The sequence below is a fragment of the Trichechus manatus genome, unplaced genomic scaffold, assembly GCF_000243295.1.
Source record: "Trichechus manatus latirostris isolate Lorelei unplaced genomic scaffold, TriManLat1.0 scaffold00102, whole genome shotgun sequence".
Taxonomy (NCBI): Eukaryota; Metazoa; Chordata; class Mammalia; order Sirenia; family Trichechidae; genus Trichechus; species Trichechus manatus.
In genome coordinates this window covers 6,827,793-6,845,171 of record NW_004444038.1, presented here as the reverse complement: position 1 = coordinate 6,845,171, position 17,379 = coordinate 6,827,793, and the positions used below count along the sequence as shown (strand labels likewise).

The 17,379-nt window shown below is 44.7% G+C and overlaps 1 protein-coding gene across 1 annotated transcript in view; it reads left to right on the top strand.

Moving 5' to 3' along the window:
- COL4A1 (collagen type IV alpha 1 chain) overlaps nt 1-17,379 on the top strand; it is a 96,559-nt gene that overhangs the window by 47,845 nt on the left and 31,335 nt on the right. The window contains exons 22-29 of the mRNA XM_012557439.2: nt 2,367-2,462; nt 4,996-5,079; nt 5,633-5,703; nt 11,755-11,946; nt 12,505-12,673; nt 13,887-13,979; nt 14,068-14,172; nt 16,508-16,605. Coding sequence (XP_012412893.1) covers nt 2,367-2,462; nt 4,996-5,079; nt 5,633-5,703; nt 11,755-11,946; nt 12,505-12,673; nt 13,887-13,979; nt 14,068-14,172; nt 16,508-16,605 — 908 coding nt within the window. The remainder of the gene's footprint in view (nt 1-2,366; nt 2,463-4,995; nt 5,080-5,632; nt 5,704-11,754; nt 11,947-12,504; nt 12,674-13,886; nt 13,980-14,067; nt 14,173-16,507; nt 16,606-17,379) is intronic.

The window sequence follows — 17,379 nt, the reverse complement described above, 5'->3', positions numbered from 1 at the left end:
GTGGTTACAGGCTGCTGTAAAAACATCAGCATAGCGTGCTTACCAAAATACCTTGCAGAGGAGGGAGCAAAAGCGAGCTGCAAACAAACGTACAATATGTATCTATATCTATATCTATATATCTGTGTATGTATGTATATATGTCTACGGAGCCCTGGTGGCGCAGTGGTTAAGAGCTCCGCTGCTAACCGAAAGGTCGGCAGTTTGAATCCACCAGCTGCTCCTTGGAAACCCTGTGGGGCAGTTCTACTCTGTCCTGTCGGGTCGCTATGAGTCGGAATCCACTCCACGGCAGTGGGGGTGTAGATATAGATATAGATATATAGCTATATGGAGCCCTGGTGGCGCAATGGTTAAGAGCTTCACTGCTAACCGAAAGGTCTGTGGTTCGAACCCACCTAGCAACTCCATGGGAGAAAGACCTGGCGATCAGCTTCCATAAAGATTCAAACAGACAGACAGACCAAACATTGCCGTTGTGTCAATTCCTAGGAAACCCTCTGGGGCAGTTCTACTCTGTCACATGGGGTTGCTATGAGTCGAAATCGGCTTGATGGCACCCAGTGACAACAAATATGTATATATATGTACACAGGTATAATACTTTTATGTCTCCCGGTATTCATGAGCCTCGGTTTCCAGAAATAGGCTTACGGGGCTGGGGAAATGTCGGTTGTTTATCTTTAGGCAATTTAGGGACTGCTCTCTGAAGCATAAAAATGGACTCCGCTTTGTCCAGGTCCATCAGTCTGTGCTGAGCACAGGTCGGAGGACCCAGAAGGAGTCAAGGAGAAAGGGAACCCCAGGGCCGGGTAGGGTGGGTGCCGGGTGGGAGTGGCAGGCGGCCCCCACCTCCTTAGGCTGTCTTACCCCCTGTGCTTGGGGAAGCACCCTGAAAAATCAGTGAGCACAGCAGACAAAACCAGGAGGCTTTCCCCTCAGCCTACAGTTCTTACACATTCGAAAGTAACTTTTTGCACTGCCCTGTAAACAAAGTAATGAAACAAACAGGTGTTTGCTTTTTTTTTTTTTTAAAGATATTCTTGTTCAGAAGAGCAAAGCCGCCATTGTCCACTTGACACCTTGATAAAAAGTAGAGAAAACTGGGATGGGAAAGCTGAAATTGTTGCTTCCGGTTAGCACATCCGAGCCAGAGCTCGGAAGTGCACGCGAACGCAGACCCTGGGCCCCGTGACGTTGCTGTGGTCTTGGGGTGGCCGGCTGACTGCTGGAGCCTCAGTTGTTTCCTTCTCTCTGATTATAAGGACACAGAGTGAAGGGACAGATGGAGATGCTTCAGCTCAAGATCATGAATGTTTGGGCTGTACTCAGGATGAGAATGCTCGAGGCAGAACCAGGATTTGAACTGCCAGCCTTTGGATTAGCAGCCGAGCTCTTAACCCGAGGCAGAAAACAATATGTGAAATTGCTCACTAGAACCAGTACCAGTTGCTGTTGAGTTGATTCCAACTTACAGCGACCCCATGTGTGTCAGAGTAGAACTGTACTCCCTAGGGTTTTCGATGGTTGATTTTTTTTGGAAATAGGTCACCAGGCTTTCTTCTGCGGCACCTCTGAGTGGACTTGAACCTCCAACCTCTCGGTTAGCAGCCGAGTGTAGTAACTGTTTGCATCACTCTAGGACTCTGTTAAATTGTTTACTTTGCTGTTTTCCCTCAAAAATAGTAGAGAAGAAAGTATAAACTCTCTAACAGTCTGTATCTGAAACATAGAACAATACTTTTTTTTTTTTTTTTAACTATTTACCCATCACAGATGGTGTTTGCATTACTGTCATTTATTTTCACGCCTCGTTTCATAAACGGTACTCAGAATTTATTATGAATAAACAATTAGAGACGTTTTCCCACGGATAGTCTGCTTCTCTAAAGTAATTTATTTTTCTGGTAATTTGCTTAGAAAAAAAAAAAAGGAATAAATTATGTTCAGGTCTCAGCATCGACTTTACCAGATGTATGGCCCTGGATAAATCACTGAAATTTTTTGAGCCTCAGTTTCTTAATCTGTAAATTAAGGATGATGGTACCTACTTTGCAATGTGAAAATGACAGAATGCACAGGAAAGGGCTTTAGGAGCCGAACAGAGCTTTAGAATTGTAAAATGGAAAATTGTTACGTAGCAGCAGTGGCTTGTAATAGTGAATAGTTAATGTGATATGTACATTGGTTGTGTTTTTCAAGTTAATGTACGAGGATTGTGCTGATGCAAATTAAACCTGGATTTCTAGTGCTTATCAAGCAATCTAAAATATTTTGATTTTATAATAGAAGTTGAAATAAGAGAGTGAAAATTCCTGATTTCAGTTTAGTGGGAATAATCCTGTAATTTCTGAAATCTATTTCAGATGGAATTGTGGAGTGTCAACAGGGACCACCCGGTGATCAGGGTCCCCCAGGACGTCCAGGGCAGCCAGGATTGACAGGCGAGGTTGGTGAGAAAGGTAAGAGATTTTATTTGATTTTTAAATGGTGGTTGTATTCGTGCATGGGATGTACTTCCACATGTTTGGTGGCTTTGGAGTGGGGTTTGAGTGGGCTGGGGTGTATTCTTCCTTATATTTGGAACCACCCTCAAAATCCATTCCTAGAGTAATCGTCTTCCTACAGCTCTGTTGCGATAGTTGTGATTTAAGCTTTTGAGAGAGAGGTACCTGTCAACAGGAGGGAATATGAAGATCGAGCTCTGAAGGTCAGAGTCACTGCACCTTACCGTTTCCACGGGCTGTGAAGTCAAGCTTCCTAATGAGGACGTGGTTCGCAGGTTAAACTCTCAGTCAGATCATGTACTGTCACGATCTTCCAGTTCAAATTTGGAGAGTTCTGTTCTCCAAGAACGAAAGTTTTTCCTTCAAGCCGAATCACAAATCTGCCCATGGAATGGGAATACCCGCCCAGACCCAACCCGTGTTTGCAGAGTCAGCGTGAGCCAATCTGCTGCTGATGGAGCAACCAATTCTACCCTCGGCTCCAAATTTTGTCTTTAATCTTTTCAAGTGTTTACTGTAACTTGAGCACAGGGCGGGCATATTCATCTCTTTAGCAGTATTGGAAACAGAGGTGGGTTATCATTGCATTAACATCCCTGTATTAGAGTGTAATAAATAATGGGTATTTCAATATTTATATGCTTATTTATAACCAGAGAGTAGGAAGCCACCCCAGAATGTCAACACCATTGTGTATTATCTCTGCCTTTAGATCATAAAGAATATTTGGTCCTCAGAAGTCTAAAACACAAATGCTCACTGGGAAACAATTTCAGCTAACATCCTGGAACTTTAACAGCCACATAAATTGCAGGATCTTAGATGGCAGTGATCTCAGAAGTCATTAGAAGGTTGCCACCAGTTAGAGTCCATCTGTCGTTTGGTTTGCAATGAATCCCTCTAGTTACCAGATGTTGTACTTCCTATGATGGGCTGTTCCATGTTATGGCAGATCTGATGGTCAGAAGGTTCTTCAGACTGAGATCTTATTTGCTCATTCCCCGAGTTCCATGAGAGCCCTGGTGGCACAGTGGTTAAGAACTCAGGCTGCTAACCAAAAGGTTGGCAGTTCAAATCCACCAGGGGCTCCTTGGAAACCCTATGGGGAAGTTCTCCTCTGTCCTGTAGGGTTGCAATGAGTCAACTTGATGGCAGTTGGTTTGGTTTTTTGTTTTAGAATCCTAAGAGAAGTCTTTTTTCTTCCCTTTTTCCTCATACTTACATTATAGAACTATCATCCTACCCAGATAACAGTTTGTTAATGTATCTCCCCACTCACTTGTAGCCTTGAGAGCAGAAACACCCATAGCACCCCATGGTGCCCAGAACTTAGCTGAATTATATTAGATCCCACTAATGGGGTCCAGTTCTGCCCCTGCAAGAGTACAAACGAAGTATGCCTCGTCCACGTTTCGGTAACACGGAGCCACCTTTGTTGATTCTGTTTCCATTTATGTCAACAGGGCCCGTGGCATGGAACACATAATAATGACGCCTGGGGCTGTGGGGCGGCCAGTTAGGGAAGGTCGTAAAGACGAACCTCCACGACTCTCTAGTGTGGGCTTTTTCATACGACCCTTCTGCTCTATATGGTGCCTGATTTGTGTCTAGAAACCAGATATTTTAACATCGAAGACACAGGTGTATTTAAGACACCCTAAAGCCGTTTAGCCTAGTTTGAAAATAAAGACAGATGTTAGAATTTCCAAAGAAAGGCATTTTCTCCTGTTTTTCTGTCTCTCTCCAACTCCAGTTTCTGGTGCCGAGTCAGGTATCCGCTTTTGTGGCTTCTTATTCACATTGATTACCCATCAGCCAGTAACACGGAGTTAAAGTCCAGGAGATATATTGATAGTTTACTACAAAATACTCAAAGGCGTCCTGGTGGAACAATGGTTAAGAGCTCGGCTGCTAACTGAAAGGCAGTTCAAACCCACCCAGTGGCTCTGCGGGAGAAAACACCTGGCAATATGCTTCTATAAATATTACAGCTTAGGAAACTCTATGGGGCAGGGCTACCCTGGCACATGGGGTCACTACAAGTCACCTAACAACATCAAACAAAAATTCTAAAGGAAAAAACAATGGGAAGTTTTAGAATTAGAGACAAAATTAAAATGGTCAAATATTCTCAGGCAGATAGGCAAAATTGAGTTTCTGGATCACTGTTTTAGGCAGCCCCTATCCTTTTGCAAGGTAGAAAGACCAGGATTCATTTAAGAAGTGTACTAGCAGCTCCGTGTGAAGTGTACTGAAGGCAACGGGCCTGTTCAGTGACCTCAGAAAGAAGAGCACGTGGCAGACTGTGAGGGCTCACCCCGTGAGCACATAGGGACGTCTGGAGGGGGTACTGGATGATAAGAGAAAACGTAAATTTGAATAGAACGCTAGAACAACAGCCTTCTTCACCTTTTTCTTTTCCATCAACACATAGCAGAGACTTCTGTTCATATGCTGCATATAAGTTCCCAATGTTTTCCTTTTTTAGGTCAAAAAGGAGAGAGTTGCCTCGACTGTGATACAAGAGGAGTCCGGGGGCCTCCAGGGCCCCAGGGACCCCCAGGAGAAATAGGTAAGACCTGAAATGTGAAGAAGATCAGGTCAAAATTGACTGTTGTTTTGGCACCTTTACACCGAAACCTGTCTTACTCCGTTAAGAGACTTAGTTTTCTGCATTCAAAACTAAAGAATGATAATGAGAATTTTAAGCCATACTTTGAGGATGTGTTCACATTGTTGAAAATGATCAAGACAGCCTTTAATTTTGGGGTAGTAAGGACTACCTAATACAAGCATGGCAACCCAAGTGCTCACTCAGGTCCATACATTTAGTTATCTCAGAAGAAGTTATTAGGATGCTTTTCCTGAAGGGAGTCTATGGTGGAAGGAGGAGACTTGCAGCAATCCCACTTTGGTGTTATCTGTAAGCATTGGAGGTCACCGTTTCCCTTTCTGAACCCATCTTGGGGCATTTTTGTTATTACTGTCTTGAGATTTTTCAAACATCCATCACTCTGTCTAAAGACCTTGACACTTTTGGATCCTGAAAAAAGGTTTTCGGTTATCAGAAAGTGTTTTATGAACGATGTGCTGCAATTTTTTTCTCCCTCCTTCTCTTGTGGAAGGTTTCCCAGGTCAGCCGGGAGCCAAAGGAGACAGAGGTTTACCTGGAAGGGACGGTCTGGAAGGGCTGCCGGTAAGTGAACCTGTTTGAGTTCATATATGTATTAGAAGTTGCAACCCACCAAACAAAGCTGGAGATATATATATAATTTTGCATTTGAGCAAAAATGGCTTCTGATGTATCGGGGGGCTGGTGAAGTGTTATTTTGCCCAGTCGCCTAGAATTTCCACAGCGTTTGACCCTCGCCATCAGCTCTTGTGAAGCACTGAGAACGAGCAGCCCTGTGAAATCCAGAACACGCGTCTCAGTTGCTTTTCTTCTCCTGCGGTCCGAATTCAGTTGCAGCTTCTCTGTGTCCAGGTGTAGCCTGCTGGCGGTATGTCCCCTTCCACAGGGTCGCTGTGATCTCTTGAAGCAAATGGTGCCACCCAGAGTCACCTGTAAGCAGCCACCGCTTCCAGTTGACCGTTACTGTCTTTCTGCATTCCCTTTGCTCCTAGAAGTCAACTTGTATCAGATCATCCGAAAACTTGTTGGTGAATAGGGTTAGCAGGGATAATTTCTTTGGAGAGATCCAGGAACATTGACCTGTTTTCCTCTAGGTAAAAGAAATAGTTTTTTTTTTAAAAAATTCTTCTTCTTAGAGATTTATGTTTCAAAAATCCCTGCCGCCAACATCTATTATATAGATGCTTTTTGGAATCTATAAATGACATCTTTCAGTTAAACAAAACACCAGCTTCTTAGCTTCTCTAGTTTGTTTTAAAAGGAGCTGTTAAATGGAAGAGAATAATAATAATCTTAAATATTGAAGGAAATTATTCCAAAGCTCTATTTCTAAAGCTTTTAAATCTTATGACATGTTCTCCTTGTATTTTCTTCGTTTTTCTAAGCTGTAGAAGCATTTACTACTAGTTTCTATTCTTTCTTTAACTCCTTTTTTTCCCTTTTTTGGTCAGAAATTGAAAGCCATATCTTTAGCGTTATCCTTTTTTGATATAGCCCTTTAAATCCTTTTAAGTTTTTTTTTTTAACATTGCTGGAAGCTTCTGTAAGGGAGGACTAGGGCAAAAGTTAGTTGCAATAGGAATGAAACAGCTGGAATTCAGCACTGGTTTTCTCCCTTTGAAGCTAGGTCTTGGGCTTTTTTTTTCCAGAACTTCCCTGGTACCTGGGGAGCTGGTGAGAAGTTGGCAGTTGTTTTAAATGTTTCTAAATAAATGAGAAGCTCAGATAACTGGGAAACTTTGACTGTGGTGGCAATCAAAGACAGAAAAATTTGAAGGAAGCATAAAAGCATGTTTTTAACCTCTGTCCATGAGCCATTATCTATTCGGCTTTCCTGGTTTACTTCCTGCTTCAACTCAGGCGGGAAATCAGTCTAGGTCCCACCCCCCGCCAAGCCCCAAATGTGATAGAAATGGAAAGAAGACAGAAGAGATGAGCGAGAAGGGTGACTCAGGAGGAATCAGGGTGACGAAGAAAATAAAAAATATATACTTTAAAAATATAAATCCCCATGTCTTCTCCATTGGGAGCACCATTCTTTCCACGGATGGAAAAAGGTTATAAAAGTAGACTTACGGGTAAATAATTTATTTGAAGCTATATTATAGCTCTTTGGCTTAACAGCCAAAAATATACTCTTCTTATTTTGAATTTGCCTGGAGACTAAAAGAGATACCCACTCTTAGCTTTCTAGAGCTGCCGTATCAAATTACCACAAAATGGAGGGCTTAAAACTACATAAATTTATTCTCCCACAGTTCTGGAGGCCAGAAGTCCACAATCCAGGTGTTGACTGGGTCTTGCTCCCTCTGAAGCTCCTGCGGGAGGATCCTTCCTCACCTCTTCCAACCCCTTGCAGCCCCAGGCCTTCCTTGACCAATGGCAGCATGCCTCCAGCCTCTGCCTCTGTCTTCATATGGCCATCTTCCTGCTGAGTCTGTGTCTCTTCTCCTCTTTGTCTAAGGACGCCAGCCATATTGGATCAGGGTCCGCCCTACTCCAGCACGACTGCATGTTAACTAATTACATATGCAAAACCTGTTTCCAAATACTGTCAGCTTAGGGTTTATACTTCTTTTGGGGGGACACAATTCAACCTCTAATACCCACTAACCAGTGGAACGTACTGGATAATGGAATAAAATTAAAAAGTGACGAGATGCTGCCTTTTTAAATCAAAGTAGCATTTCTGTGCAACTTCCTTTTGAAATCCAAGTGTTTGATTTTGGGAAAGAATGAAAGATACTAGAAGACCTGATTTCTGAGTGAGACGAGGAGGCATCAGTCGGTCTGAGAAGGTTCCATGGTCATTGGGGGTGATTAACTGACATTTCCTCTTGACTTTTCCCAGAGTGGCTCCACTTTTTAGAAGTGGACAGTGTATTTCTTAGATCTTCTCCACTTTACGTAGCAAATATTAGATTTTCCAAGCAGTATTTGATTCCTCAACATTTATCTTAAGAAGCGTGATCAAAGGACTTTGAATCACTTAGGATCAAAGAGATCTATGGCAAAGACACTGCATGATATGCCCTAGAGTCACAAATGTCACTTCTACAAAGATCTAGAGTCTCCCTTAAATAAAATGGTGGCTGTGAGGGTAATTATAGCCACAATTTTTATAAATTGTGCTTTCTCCCATATGATCATAGAACTTTCTATTGCTAGGCTGTGAGTAATCACCATAAAACAACACGATGAGGCTTCCAGGTTGAGAAAACCATGCACGGGTTATAATTTCTTGCTAAATATTGCCAATTAAACATAAACTTTTGAAAAATATTTTTTGTTGCAGACATTAAGGACACAAAGGTAAAAACCCTGGCCCCTACCCTCAAAACCCTTACAGACAAAGGGAAAGACAGACATGCAAACAAGTTTGACTAACGAAGAAGAGTAATTTCTGTAATGAGGGCTGTGCAAAATACCATGCAGGAGACGGCTGCCTGTGTATATCAGGAAAGGCTTCCTGGAGGAGTCTAATTTTAGCTGGGATTTCTTGTTGTTAGGTGCCGTCCAGTCGGTTCCAACTCATCGTGACCCTGTGTACAACAGAAGGAAACACTGCCTCGTCCTTCGCCATCCTCACAATCGTGGCTATGCTTGAGCCCGTTGTTGCTGGGATTTAAGGATATATAAAAACACTGATTCCGACTCATGGTGACCCCATGTTATAGAGTAGAACTGCCCCATAGGGTTTTCTTGGCTGTAATCTTTATGGAAACAGCTTGCCAGACCTTTCTTCCACGACCTGCTGCATGGGTTTGAACTGCCAACCTTTAGATTAGCAATCAATCACAAACCTTTTCCACCACCCAGGCTCCTTAAGGATATGTTGGGGCTAATATTAACTCAAGAAATAAATCTAGAAAACACCACAATTCCTTTCAGATTCAAAAGTAAGATTATGTGTTTACTGGAATTTACCTCAAATAATGAGTTTTCCATGACCCTCTGCTAATTTTTCTGGTGGGTGGCTGGTAGGAATAATTTGTTGTCACTCCTGAGACCACAGCAAATAGACTGGGCTTCTTCTACCTTTCTTGAGTAGGTCTAAATGAAATGTCCTGTGTTAGAAGGAGAGGTGCTTTTGGCTCAGGGCCAGCTCGGATCGGCTGTAGTGCAGTCCAGTAGAACTTTCTGCAACGGTGGAAATGTTCTATATCTGTACTGTGTAATTTGGTAGCTAGAGCTGTGGTGGCGCAGTGGTTAAGAGCTTGGCTGCTAACCAAAAGGTCGACAGTTGGAAGCCATTCAGCCAGGTCTACCCTGTCCTATAGGGTCGCTATGAGTCGAAATTGCTTCGACCACAAAGGGTTTGGTTTTTGGTTTGACCACATGTGGCTGAGTTCTTGGGATGTGACGAGTGTGAGACTAAGGGACTGAATTTTTAATTATACTTAATTTAAATTTTAAGTTGTATTGGACATTGCCGAGAGAGAGGAGTTGCTGACTCTCGATAATTCTAGAAGTGTGTTGGATGGTGTCAGGTGCACATCCAAGTGGTAACACTCAGCCAGGTTTAGCACAGGAAGAGGAACTGCCCCCAGTCTTTAACCTGCTTTGTTTTAGCCTTCAGCAAGCAACGTCGGCAGAAAAATAAGGCAGCCCCATCTGGGTTAGTCCGAAATCTACCATTTGCTTGACTCTGAGCAGGTCACTTAACCTCTTTATGTCTCAGTGTCCGCATCTAACGAACACGTTTTACTAGATTATATCTAACTTTCCTAAGTGTTCACATGGTCTGGTGGATAAAGTCCAGGCTTTGCAGCAGAAATGCATAAGCCTGGATTCCAGCTCCAGCACCTACCGCCTATGTCGTCTGGGAAGAATCACTTGACCTCACTGAGTATCAATTTCTATATCTGCTGAGTGGTGGTTAAAGTGTTCCAGAGTCACCATCCGGACTAAAGATGGTACAAAGGACAATGACATGTTAGGCACGTAATAAATGATAGCCTGTTTTTTAACTCTAAAAATTGTATGAATTTTTGTATGTTTCTGGTCTTCTTTCCTTGAGAAGTGTATGTTATAGGTACACACGGAGGTGTGTGTATGTGTGTGATGCATGGATGTATCCAAGAATCTTTTGAGAGGGAGTTTATGGCAAGGGATTCAAATTACGTGAATTGTGCAAGAGTTTAAATTCTGCCAAGTTAGCAGGGTAAACCGAAGATATTTGTTTCCCAGGCCCAAGAGAACAAGTAATTGGGATGATTATTGAAAACCTTGCAATCTTCTGGCGAGTCTGACTCTCAGAGGGACTGGGGGGGAAACCATCTGCAAGTGAGGACATTCCCTACAGATTTTACTTTCCAGGAACTGGAACAATTGTTCTAGTGTGTGTCTCTTGGGAAATAGGTCAGTTCTGTTCTGCTGCTGTTCGTAATAACTATAACCAAAAAACAAACCCATTGCCATTGAGTCGATTTTGACTCATAGCAACCCTATAGGACAGAGTAGAACTGCCCCATAGGGTTTCCAAGGAGCGGCTGGTGGATTCGAACTGCTGACCTTGTGGTTAGCAGCCGTAGCTCATAACCACTGTGCCACCAAGGCTCTGTAATAACTACAGAGCTGGCCAGATATTCACTTCTGAGAGCTCCCTTTTTCGGTCTCACTCTGGAAGTCTTTATCTCCGCTGGAGTAGGGAGCATGAACATAAAAGGAAAGCTGTGAAATTTCAAGAGTGACCACCGCCAACACCACCAGCTGCCATCAAGTCAATCCTGACTCGTGGCGACTCCACATGTGTCAGAGTGAACCTGTGCTCCATAGGATTTTCAAAAGATGACTTTCTGGAAGTGGATCGCCAGGGCTTTCTTCCGAGACACCTCTGGGTAGACCGGCACCTCCCACCTTTCAGTTAGCAGCCGAGCACATTAACCATTCACTCCACCAAGAGACTCCCAATGTTGAACAGACTTAGAGAAAACATTGCTGTTCCCAGCCCTCATTGACTCTCAACCACCGTGTGTAGCCAGAAGCCATTTTTCTGGTTCCGGGACCCTGAGAATCCCACAATCGACACCTCAACAAGAAAGGCTTTGCTGGTGTTTTCTCCTAACAGTTGCTGACACGTTCTTGTAAATGTTTAACAGTAGCAAGGGGAAAGGACGTTATCTGAGGACCATTCATTGGGTACCCACCTAGCTGTGTACCCAATGCCGTTCTATTACTGCCTCCACCTCCAGTCGGGTCTCTTTGCAATGCCTAATAAATAAATATATATATATTAAAGTGGTTTGTAAAAGAAATGCAAGTAGTAAGGTCAGATCAGAGCTGTGCTCACAGAGCTATGGGCTTGTTGCTAGAAAATGAATGACGAGTTCTAAATACATTGCCATTTTTCTTTTATTGTACTTTAGGTGAAGGTTTACAGAACAAATAGTTTCTCATTAAACAGTCAGTACACATATTGTTTTATGACGTTGGTTAACGACCCCACAACATGTCAACTCTCTCCCTTCTCGACCTTTTTTTTGGGTGAACGTTGCCATTTTTAAAGAAGGTGGCTTCACGATTCTGTTATCATTGCTGACTATGTCAGCAGTCAAGCTGGTATGTTACACGGGTGAGTGTGTGCTGTGGCTTCATGATGCTTTGTTGTTGTAGGGACCACAAGGCTCGCCAGGGCTCATGGGCCAGCCAGGGGCCAAGGGCGAACCTGGAGAGATTTACTTCGACGTACGACTGAAAGGTGACAAGGGAGAGCCAGGTTTTCCAGGACAGCCTGGTATGCCGGGGAGAGTAGGAACCCCTGGAAGAGATGGCCTTCCTGGTCTTGCTGGACCCAAAGGTTCACCGGTATGTTTATTTCCATTCTTTGAATATGCGTTGTACAAATGGATCTGCAGAGGAAAAAAGAAACCAATTACTTGAATCATAGCTGCATATTTTCAATAAATAACCTGGGTGGTGACTATCATAAGTGAATTTGGTCCATGGGAAAATGCAAGTGTAAAAACCTGGGTATTGTTAGTGTTGACTTGAAGATGAGAAGATGATGTGTCAGAATCAGCTGATGTTTTGGGGGAACTGAAAAGATTCAGATAGGTTGGATGGGGAGGTGCCATTTACAGTTAGTTGTGTTAGAGTAATCCTTTAAAAAGGTTCGAGACAGAAGTATCGCATTCTCTGAAGCATCTCCTTATGTAGGGTGGGGAAAGGAGAATTATTTCTAGGCTTAGAGAAAATATAAATGCTGGTTTTCTTTATTAACCACCTGCTGACCTTTGCAGGAGGATTGATGAAGAAAATGAACATAAGCCAGATCAATCTAGTACTTATTTGCTACAGATGGCTGGAAAACATGACACGGATTGGAGTAGTTCGTGTGTCAGCTGATTTCTTTTTTGTTTTTAGGGCTCAGTAGGATTAAAGGGAGAACGTGGCCCTCCTGGAGGAGTTGGATTCCCTGGAAGTCGTGGTGATATCGGCCCTCCTGGTCCACCAGGGTTTGGTCCTATTGGCCCAATTGGTGACAAAGGACAAGCAGGCTTTCCTGGAAACCCTGGACCGCCAGGCCTCCCAGGTGAGGGGCAACACAAGTGCTACCCAAAGAACACTGGGCTCAGAGGGGCTACCCAAAGAACACTGGGCTCAGAGAGGCTACCCAAAGAACACTGGGCTCAGAGAGGCGGGTAACATGGCTTTGGTTTTAGCTCTTGCAGGAAGGAGGTATCACTGACTGTGCCGTTTATCAGTTGTCTACGTTCTGTAGAGCTCCTAAGCTATCTAGACCCAATAAGCCTTTTAGATTAGGATGCTAACCTTCTTCATCTGCCAGAGCTCTGTTTGCCTCAGTGATTGTAAAAGCCTCGTTCCCACGGGTGTAACCTATAACGAATACGTATTTACCATAATCTATAGCTGAAGAATGCATGGGCTGTTACTGGGAGGCCCTAAATATTTTGAATTCTTATAAGGTAGGTTCAGTACACACATTCATTGAGGCCATCCATTTGATCCTCTGCTAAAAGCTAAATCCTGACACCCAGTGGATTTCTGAGGCAGTACATACACACCCAGATGGCTGGGCCAACATCTCCTAGCGGGGAAGCCTTGGTGGTGGAAGGGGAGATCTTCCTGGGCTGCAGGAGACAGCACAAAACTATGCAACTGCAGTGTTGTAGGCGATACATAAGCATACGTTTATCATGTAATGCAGGTAATTTACTGCCAGATGAACACAATGGAGGTCGGCCTCAAAGAAACTTAGGATTCGTACTGTCTGATAGACTGAGAGAGACAGGAAAAAGCTTTTGATTTGTTGAGATAGACTAATTAAGAAATCACACAGGGCCACGTCACTTTTTGTTATTGTAGATTGTTCAGATTTTTGTGGCTGACATTTGGGACTCTTAAGCAATTCTTATGTCAAACAAGCGTTGAGGTCATTTTGGACATAAATTTGGGGGAAAGAAGTCACTTTCTCTGAAAGATTCTAGAAAAGTAAAGAAATGGAAAAATACAGACTAAGGCTTCTCTAGGTATGCTAAAGTGCCTTTTTTTTAAGGAGTTGTAAGAGGATATGGGAGCCCCAGTGGCGCAGTGGTTAAGAGCTCAGCTGCCAACTGAAAGACTGGCAGTTTGAATCCACCAGCTGCTCTTTGGAAACCCTATGAGGCAGTTCTGCTCCGTCCTGTAGGGTCGCTATGAATTGGAATCGACTCGATGGACGTAAGTAAGAGAGTTTGATATTGTAGCTGATACTCTTTGTGTGTGTTTCTTCATTTTTTTCCCAGGTCCGAAGGGTGAAGCCGGAAAAACTGTTCCGTTACCTGGCCCCCCTGGAGCAGACGGACTTCCAGGGTCCCCAGGTTTACAAGGACCCCAAGGTATTTTTAGAATTTCAGCTTACCTGGGCGTACAGTATGAAAGCTCTCCATTTTTTCTTATGCTGACCGTTTGTTGTTCTCCCAACAGGTGACAGAGGTTTTCCTGGGGCCCCAGGGAGGCCGGGAGGCCCAGGAGAGAAGGGCTCTGTTGGCCAGCCAGGAATTGGATTTCCAGGGCCTCCGGGCCCCAAAGGTAAGCCTGTGGGAGCAGCCTGACTGTGAGTGGGGCCAACACAAGCCCCATCTGTGACTTCAGTTCCCTAGCTGGTATCCCAGTGGTGCTAGTCTCTTCTTTCAACCTCACGTGAACTCTAGCAGAGAATGAGGAGGCAACCTTGGTGGCGCAGCGGTTAAGAGCTTGGCTGTTAACTAACAGATTGGCAGTTTGACTCCACTAGCTGTTCCTTGGAAACCCTCTGGGGCGGTTCTACTCTGTCCTATAGGGTCGCTATGAGTCCAAATTGACTCGACAGAAACGGGCTTTGTTTGTTTTGTTTTACTTAAGTTAGCAAAGGTGCAAAGTGGAGGTGTTTGGAAGAGTCTATGCAGTTGTAAGAACAATGATTTTGATTGCTCGATGCGATGGATGAAATGTGGCTTGCCAGGGCGGTGGTTTTGGCTAGAAAGAAGAGAGGGCGTTCAGGACCATAATAACGATGCCAGGGAGTACTGCCAGATGCTGCATTGGTTTAAAACCCACTCTCGAAAAGGTCCTCTCTGATGAATGAAGAAAAGTACAGTCCACAGGGACCTTTGGTTTGGGAGGCAGACAGAAGGCCGATGCGATAGGTGCAGGCCCCTGAGGCACAGAGGGCCCTGAGTCCTCACAGGTCATTGGCATTTCAGCACATTACTCACTTCATTGTGAAAACTACGAGTAAGGAGGAGAACGTCATCCTTTCTGTGGTTTCTTAGGTCTGCTTAGGCTTGATAGACCCTGTGATTTACAGAATTGTCATGGAACTTGGCTCTAGGACCGAGAAGACAGTGCTGTGAGCTCCGAAAGGGGCTTGTCTTTCCCGTCTGATCAGGCAGCCAGGCTGTTTGCCCAACACGGACGTGAAAGGATTCTCTGTCCCCCAGAAGCACTACCCCACATTCATTTTCATTTTCCTAGACCTCTACATGTGGCGAGCTGTAGACAGCAGGTGTTTTCCTCTGAGAGCCACATAACACCCACCACGGGCGTGACTGCTTCTGTCTAGCTTAAAGGGCAGGGAGCCCTGATATTCAAGAGGCGCAAATGCCAAGGTCTGTCCCAATCCTCGTGTTCACGAACACCACCGTGTTCCATGTATGAGTGCTATGTCACTTCCAGGAAGGACTCTTCAGTTAGAGGCCCTTGGCCAATGCTAATAAGAAGGGAACAACAAATCTCCTTGGAGATATGGATGCTGGGTGGGCAGGTAGGTCTCCTTCCTAGGAGAGCTACTCTGCACACAGCCCCATAGCTTGGGCTTCTCACACTTCCCTGCACATTAGAACCACCTGGAGTTCCTGGGTGGTGCACATAGTTGAGAGCTCAGCTGTTAAAACTGAGAGGTTGGTGGTTCAAGTCCACCCAGAAGCACCTGAGAAGAAAGGGCTGGTGATTACTTCCCAAAAAATCAGCCATTGAAACCCCTCTGGAGCAGCGCTCTCCTCTGACACACGTGGAGTTACCGCGAGTTGGCGTTGACTCGATGGCAACTGGTGGTGGAGTGTGAAGAGCTTTTAAAGAGCCCAGTGACCAGCTTACATCAGAACCTCTGGGAGTGGGGCCCTGGCATTTTTTAAATCTCCCCAGGTGATTCCAGAGCCCTGGTGGCACAGTGGGTAAGAGCTCAGGCTCCTAACCAGAAGGTCGGCTGTTCGACTTCGTCAGCTGCCCCTTGGAAACTCGAGGGAGCAGTTCTCCCTTGCCCTGTAGGGTCGCTATGAGTCAGGATCGATTCAATGGCAACAGGTGTGTTTTCCTTTTGGTTTAGGTGGTTCCATGCGCTGCAGCCTAGTCTGAGAACCAGTGGTCTAAAGCAGTGCTTCTCAGTCTCTAGTGTATCATCAATCAGTTCACGTGGGAATTGTGTTAAAATGCAGGTCTGCTTTAGCAGGCCCGGGCTGGAGCCCGAGACTCTGCATATCTAACAGGGTGATGTTGTTACTCCTGATCCATGGACCACACTTGGGTAGGAAGACTGTAGGCTACCCTTCTCAGTCTACAAATGCCAGTGTTTCGCTTTGGTGGAGGAGGACAGGAGAGGAAAGCTTGAAGAGAGGAGGAGAAAAGGAAGAGGAGAATAAGTGTGAGTGAGAACAGGAAGAGGGTGCAGGTTCTGGGAGTGGAGCATTGATTCCCGCTGCCTCTTCATTTCGCCCACCTCATGTGGTACCTCCAGGACCAGGGTGGCCTCATCTTGCCTCTTCGAGCCACCTTGGAAGGGGTTCATTGTTGTTGACCATCTTACATCAGTTCAGGTGCATTTGGGCAAAAGAAGTGAAGACATGGGGGGTGGCATTATAATACCAATGACTGTAATTTTTCAAAACAGGTATTGATGGCTTGCCTGGAGATGTGGGTCCTCCAGGGAACCCAGGTCGCCCAGGATTCAATGGCTTACCTGGTAGCCCAGGTGTGCCGGGTCAAAAGGTGGGTACTGTCAGTGTCCTGGATTTCTGTTTTCTCCCCACAACTTTGTTATTAATTGGACATACAAAATATGTGTTATTAATCGCACAGGGTATGTCGGACCAGTATGTTTTTGGTTTTTTTATGAAATAGCGTAGAATAGAAAATACCAGAGTACATAGCACGTAGTAGCAAGTATTGTTTTAGGAATCATTTGTTTCAGTTTTATGAGTATGTTTTGCCTTTGTGCTTATTGGAGCGCATGTAAAATATGTTTCTTATTATAGATGTAACAGACACAACATGTTCCCAAGCCACTGTTTTAAAAGACAACGGGAGGATCTAGTGCAGGGTTTCGGAAGCTCCGCATTATTGGTATTTTCAGGCGGATAATTCTCTGTTGTAGGGGGCTGTCCTGTGCATCGTAGGATATTTAGCAGCATCCTGGCCTTTGCCCACTAGATGCCAATAGCACCTCTCCCCCCCATACACGCACAGTTGTGACAACCAAAAATGTCTCCAGGCATTGTCAAATGGCCTCAGGGGAAGAAGTTCCCCCCATTGGGAACCGCTGGTCTAGTGTAGCGTCAGGATTCTCCTTGCCCTCAAGTAAATATGGAGCCTATGGAGCCCTGGTGGCGCAGTGGTTAAGAGGTACAGCTGCTAACCAAAAAGTCGGCAGTTCAACTCCACCAGCCGCTCCTTGGAAACCCAAGGGGGCAGTTCTACTCTGTCCTATAGAGTCGCTATGAGTTGGAATCAACTTGATGGCAACGGGTAATGGGTAACCAGCTT